A 5508-nucleotide genomic window follows, 5' to 3' on the forward strand; every position below is an offset into this window, starting at 1 on the left:
AAAAAAAAGGTAACTATGCAACAATTAATGCACTTGTGTGCGTGTGTCAGTTGAAACGAAGAGTTCGTTACTCCCTTTTTTTTTTGTTGAAAGTTCTTTTTTTTTCTTGTCCACTACCATTCGCCAGCTGCATTCGGATTGTGGGGCGAGGTGGCCCGGGGGCGAAGTGCGTGGGCGTGTGTGGGATTTTCTTCGTGCTGAGTATTCTCCACCCCTGCTGTTGTCTTTTTTTATTTTTTTATTTTACCCCCCGCTCGTAAATGCGTCTCTGCTCTCAGCATTGTGCCGGGGTCAACTGCTCCATAGGAGGACAAGGAAGAAACAGGGGAGACGGGTGCTCTTTCTGCTCGGCTAGGGAGAGAAAGAAGAACACCGTGCCCACTGAAGTAGGAGAGGAGGCATTGCGGGTGGACAGCAATCGCAACCGCAGGAAGAGGTGTAAACCCCTAACAGCAACAACAGCATAAGCAACGCCCGCAACAGAACGGTTAATAACAAAAAAAAAAACGGCTGTAGAAGGTGCTTATGGCGTCACCATATCAGCGTAAAATCACAATTAGCGCGGGTGAAGAATGCACGATATCCGGTACCTGCACAGTTGAGCTTCAGCTGCAGTCCGGTGTTGTGGAAGTTGCGGGTGTTCTCCTCAACGCAAGGAAGCCGTGCGTGTTTCGCCTCGTATCGGACCAGCTCTGCGTGGTGCTGTACACGCTGGAGGGCGGGTCGGTGCTGGCGTCCGCTGATGCGCCCTTCGAGGCCTCCAAGAAGGCAACCGGCATAGCAGCCGTGGTGCAACTTTGCCGCCGCACGTTGGCTGCACAGAAGCGCAGCAAGGTGCTGGTGATCGGGCACAGTCACAGCGGCAAGACGCTGACGGCGCACACCATCTGCAATCTACTGCTTGAGAATGCGACGGGGGAGGCGGGGGGCCCTGCAGCAGCGGTGTTCCTCACGGACCTCAACACAGAGTCCAACGCACTCTACGCACCCGGCTGCATTACCGCCGTGGAGGTGAAACACCNGTGTTCCTCACGGACCTCAACACAGAGTCCAACGCACTCTACGCACCCGGCTGCATTACCGCCGTGGAGGTGAAACACCGATTGTGGCCAGGCACATCGGCGGCGCCAACGCTGCTGCCCTTCTCGCTCTATGTGGGAGAGGCGGCCCTCCCCTCGTCGGAAACCATCAAATCTTTCCTGCATTTTGTTGAGCAGCTGCATGATTGTGCGGAGGCACTCATAGGAGAGGCGAATGCTGATCATGCGCACCTCATCATTGATGCGCCAGCGCCCGTCACCGGAATCCGAGAGGGCGTGTACTTCCGGCGCCTTATCGAGCTCCTGCGGCCCACCCACGTCGTGATAGTTGGCGCACAAGACGGTTCAGAGACGTGGTCGACGTTCTTGCAGGAGGATGTGCAGCGTGTTCTGCCCGAGTGTGAGTTCTCCTATAACTCGCCCGTGGAGCGGCGCTGCAGTGTGTCCCTCCGCGAACTGCGTCTGTGCGAGTACTTCGCCGGCACCCCGCAGCAGCCTCTCGACTGCGCCAAAATGGTGCTGCCGCTTGCACAACTTCAATTCGTGCAGTACGTGGAGCAAGACGAGAATGTCAGCGCGATTCGGGTGCAGCCCACCAAGGCGTTAGTCAACTGTGTGTGTGCGCTCTCGCATGCAGAGTTGATAGAGGAGGTGCCACTGGCACCGGTGGCCGGCTTGTTGTTTGTGGTTGCAGTCGAAGAAGAGTACGAAGAGCTCGTGGCGATATTGCCCAGCTGCGACGACCTGCCGCGTCGCTTTGTGATTGTGCCAAGTGCGATCGCAACAACCAACGAGGGGACGGCGGCATCAACGCTAAACGCGTCGTCAATCAAGGCTCAAATTGAAGAGGCGGTGAGCGTCTAGGGAGCCGCATGCGTATAACAACATGAGCCACTTTTGGTGCAGCCGCAAACACAAATACACGGAGAGAGATATACATGCATACATACATACATACATACATACATACATATATACATATATATATATATATACATTTATATATATATATATATATATTTATGTATATACGCACATGTGTATTTGTGTGTCCTCTTGCTCTGAGATTTCCTTGAGCACTGGGCGACCGACACATCCCTTTATCTTCCTATGTCTTTTTTTTTCTTACCATCTACGAACAAAAATATATTTATTTTTATCTCATATGGGATTGTCGGTAGCTTATATAAATATACATTATAGAAGAAGTCGGGAACAATGCGACGGTGTATGGCTCGTCACAAGGGCCTACCGGTCGACTGGAAGACAAAGGCGCGGCGGAGCGTGCAGCGACTGGTGCGGCGCTACGTCCCCGACCCTCGCGATGACCCGCTGACGGAAGTGCCAATGAACGCGGAGACGTACAAGAAAACATACCTACAGCAAGAGGGTGGCGTGCGCGTCGGCATCCGCCCCGGTCAGTCGATCGAAGACTACATGGCAGAGCGAGACAAGAAGTGGTTGGAGGAACAGAAGCTGACCACAAGCCGGCTCGTGGAGGAACAGCAGCTTCCCACTACGCGTGATGGCCAACTCTTCGCAGGCACCGGAACGCGCGAGACGTACATGGACATTGATCACGCCAACAAGCTGGTCAAGTCACCGAAGCCGGACGACTATGAGGCAGATGAGGAACTTCTCTTGATGCGGCGACAATTACAGGTTGAGAATGAGGCTGAATACCGTAAGTTTGTCGCGGAGGCGAAGCGTTCTGAAATGTCGTTGGAGGAGACGCAAAAACGGCGGCGTCCTCATCCGAGTGATCCAAATTACGATCCGTTCAAGATAACACCAGGCTACAGGCCGCAGGATAGCGTCGCACTCGCCCAGTGGTTGAAGCGGCAGCGCGAGTCGGGCAAGACGGCGAGCGGATTATCACTGCAGACAAAGGAGGGCCAGGAGCGCTTCTACAATGAGGAAAAGATGGCGACGCAGTTTCACGCCAACCCCTTCTCCGCGCGGGTAGAGGAGCCGCGGGGAATGTCAAAGATGCGCGTCACGGCGTACACGCCCGACAGTATCTTTGTCAACGACAAGGAGGTGATCGGCTCCTGCATCGTCACCGACAAGGCGTATTACCACTGGAATGTCAGCAGCTTCGAGGAGGTGAATGAGCGGACCATGGCATTACTGCTGCATCTGTACCCGGTGCCGGATGTCATATTCTTAGGTACTGGCCGAAACCTGCACTTTATCGACGAGGAGCTGCGCATTGCCTTTCAGAAGCGCGGCTCCATCATTCACTGCCTTACCACACCGCAGGCATGTGGCCACTTTGGCGTACAGCTGTCCGTGTCACGCCGTGCCGCCCTCGCTGTCATTAACCCAATTCCCACCAACGGCTACGGTGTTGAGTGCTTTGGCGACTTCGTCGAGAACGACATGTTCTCCCTCTCTGACACGCAGCTTGGCATCCCACCCATCAAGCAGTTCTCATCGGCGATGTTCAAGCCGAACAAGGTGGCGGAGCAGTACCGCCACATGCAGGGCACCGGCATCGGCCCCAAGTACCACCAGATGAGCGACGGCCGGCTGGTGCGCCCTGGCACGAGCGGTACAAAGCTGCGCCCTCTGCTCGAGCCTGGTGAGGAAGTGCAATGGGAGCGGCTGCCGTCGTATTACCACTGGTACCCCAAGGAGCACTTGCACGACTACATTGAGAACACCACAATGCGCGAGATACAGGGGAAGCCTACTGGCGACCCGACAGAAAGGCGCCTATACCAGGCGATGCGCGGTGGCAAGTCGGACAAAAAGGAGGCCCCCGCGCCGGAGCTCGCGCCGTGGGACTCCGCGTCGATTCCCATTACGAAGTTCCCACACGAGCGCAACGACGAGGAGATTGTCGTGGAGGACCCCAAAACGGGTCGCATCATCGGCATGGACCGCGACACGTACGAGAGGTGGCGTGTCATGATGCAAGAGCGGCGTGAGGGCAAGCCGGAGAGCGACCCTGTCGAGTACGACCAGGAGCGGTTCGTCACCAACAAGGACGGCGTTGTGTTTGACCTGTCCAAGATGAAATACCGACCCATCTTTGAGGGTCGCTGGAACCCGCGACGCCCGCAGAGCACTGGCAGGACTAACCCCATCATGACATAACCAAGATGACAATAGCGGCGGCGAAGACGACGACAACGACGTCGGCGATGGCAGCGGTGATGTGTTGTTGTTGTTGTTGTGATGATGGCTGTGGTTTTGCCCATCACCACCACTATTACAAAGGGAATGAGGATGATGAAAAGACAATAGACGCATCTAAAGCTGGAGATGAGGTTGAAGAAGATGCGCTTGGCTGTATTTCTAGTTGAATCGTTATTCTTTTCTCCCCTTTCTGTTCATCAGAAAGAGAGAGTGTGTCTCTGTTTGCGTGCGTGTGTGTGTGTGTGTGTTGAGAACTCAGAGAGGGAGCGGGGGGGGGGAGCCTGACAGCTGCGTTCCTTTCTTTGCACACGGCGGCCATGCTGGAGCAGCAGAAACAGTGCGAGGGCATTGAGGCGAATGACCAGCGTGCCGCCATCATCCGTGTCGTCCGGACGCACGGGCCACTGTTTGTCTGCGAGGACCCGTCCGTTTTCCTGCAGACGCTTCCACAGGCACAGAAGAAGCACCACAGCGGCGCCCCCCTGAGCATTGAGGAGCTGGAGTACCTGAGCCACACCCACACCATCGAATTCCTTAGTGAGGATGATGCGCGGTGCCGTGAGTATCTACGCGAGCGCCATACGCTTTCGTGCCGCGTCTACCGCCATCTCACCGACGTAGAGGGGCTGCGGCTGCGCCACGGTAGCCAATTCGGTGCGGCGTTCATTGGCTACCGCGATGTGGAGAGTCATGGCGACTGCTTGGTGTTCTTTGGGCCGCTCGCACACTTGGCGACCGTTGCAGCGGTGCGGGTGGCGTGCAGCGTGGCGAAAGAGGCCTGGGTGGTAGAGGAGCTGCCCAGTAGCGGCGGAAGCGGTGGTGAAAGTAGTACCAATGGTTTCTCCGTCACGAAACTTGACAAGTGTCGCGGCGGCGACTGAGCAGTGGCCTGGGGAAAGATAGGCACCCCATTCGTCATGGAATAAGGAGCTGCCTTTCTCACACGCTCTCTTTCACCCCTCATGTGTATTGCATGTGTGTCTCTGTGTTGTGGGTGCTTCCTCCGTTTCAGACGTTTTTCTATGTCTCTTCTTTCTCTCTCTCTCTCTCTCTCTGTTCCTCGCTGCACCCTCGCAACACACGTGCACGCGTACACCCCTACTTGCACCTATTCCACTGCGCACGTGCAGGAAAGATGGCTTGCCCACGTGTGCAGTACCGCCGCCGCATGCACTACGCGACGCGCGGCAACCGCATGAAGCTCGTGCGCACCCCCGGCAACCGCCTTGTGCTGCAGAAGCGCGGCAAGCGCTCGCAGGGGCCCCACACGCCGTGGGTGCTTGGCCACAAGCGCCTTGCCGGCACGAAGGCCCTGCGCCACACA

At 56.3% G+C, this 5508-nt stretch overlaps 5 protein-coding genes across 5 annotated transcripts; all 5 read left to right on the forward strand.

Moving 5' to 3' along the window:
* Nucleotides 1-525: 525 nt before the first annotated feature.
* On the forward strand, nt 526-1095 carry DQ04_02381070 (polyribonucleotide 5-hydroxyl-kinase; the record flags this gene model as incomplete). The annotated part of the gene is made up of 1 exon (XM_009311825.1): nt 526-1095. One exon carries the CDS (start codon nt 526-528, stop codon nt 1093-1095), a length of 570 nt encoding a protein of 189 aa, XP_009310100.1.
* A 458-nt stretch (nt 1096-1553) lies between these two features.
* DQ04_02381080 (hypothetical protein) lies at nt 1554-1904 on the forward strand (the record flags this gene model as incomplete). Its single annotated transcript, XM_009311826.1, has 1 exon — nt 1554-1904. One exon carries the CDS (start codon nt 1554-1556, stop codon nt 1902-1904), a length of 351 nt encoding a protein of 116 aa, XP_009310101.1.
* Nucleotides 1905-2258: 354 nt separating this feature from the next.
* DQ04_02381090 (hypothetical protein) lies at nt 2259-4142 on the forward strand (the record flags this gene model as incomplete). The annotated part of the gene is made up of 1 exon (XM_009311827.1): nt 2259-4142. The coding sequence occupies one exon, from the start codon at nt 2259-2261 to the stop codon at nt 4140-4142; it is 1884 nt and encodes a 627-aa protein (XP_009310102.1).
* Nucleotides 4143-4501: 359 nt separating this feature from the next.
* DQ04_02381100 (hypothetical protein) lies at nt 4502-5065 on the forward strand (the record flags this gene model as incomplete). The annotated part of the gene is made up of 1 exon (XM_009311828.1): nt 4502-5065. One exon carries the CDS (start codon nt 4502-4504, stop codon nt 5063-5065), a length of 564 nt encoding a protein of 187 aa, XP_009310103.1.
* A 92-nt stretch (nt 5066-5157) lies between these two features.
* On the forward strand, nt 5158-5508 carry DQ04_02381110 (putative 60S ribosomal protein L34; the record flags this gene model as incomplete). Its single annotated transcript, XM_009311829.1, has 1 exon — nt 5158-5508. A coding segment is annotated over one exon (351 nt), but the record flags the coding sequence as incomplete, so codon positions are not given.

This window comes from Trypanosoma grayi (assembly GCF_000691245.1).
Source record: "Trypanosoma grayi strain ANR4 Tgr_238_V1, whole genome shotgun sequence".
Classification (NCBI taxonomy): domain Eukaryota; phylum Euglenozoa; class Kinetoplastea; order Trypanosomatida; family Trypanosomatidae; genus Trypanosoma; species Trypanosoma grayi.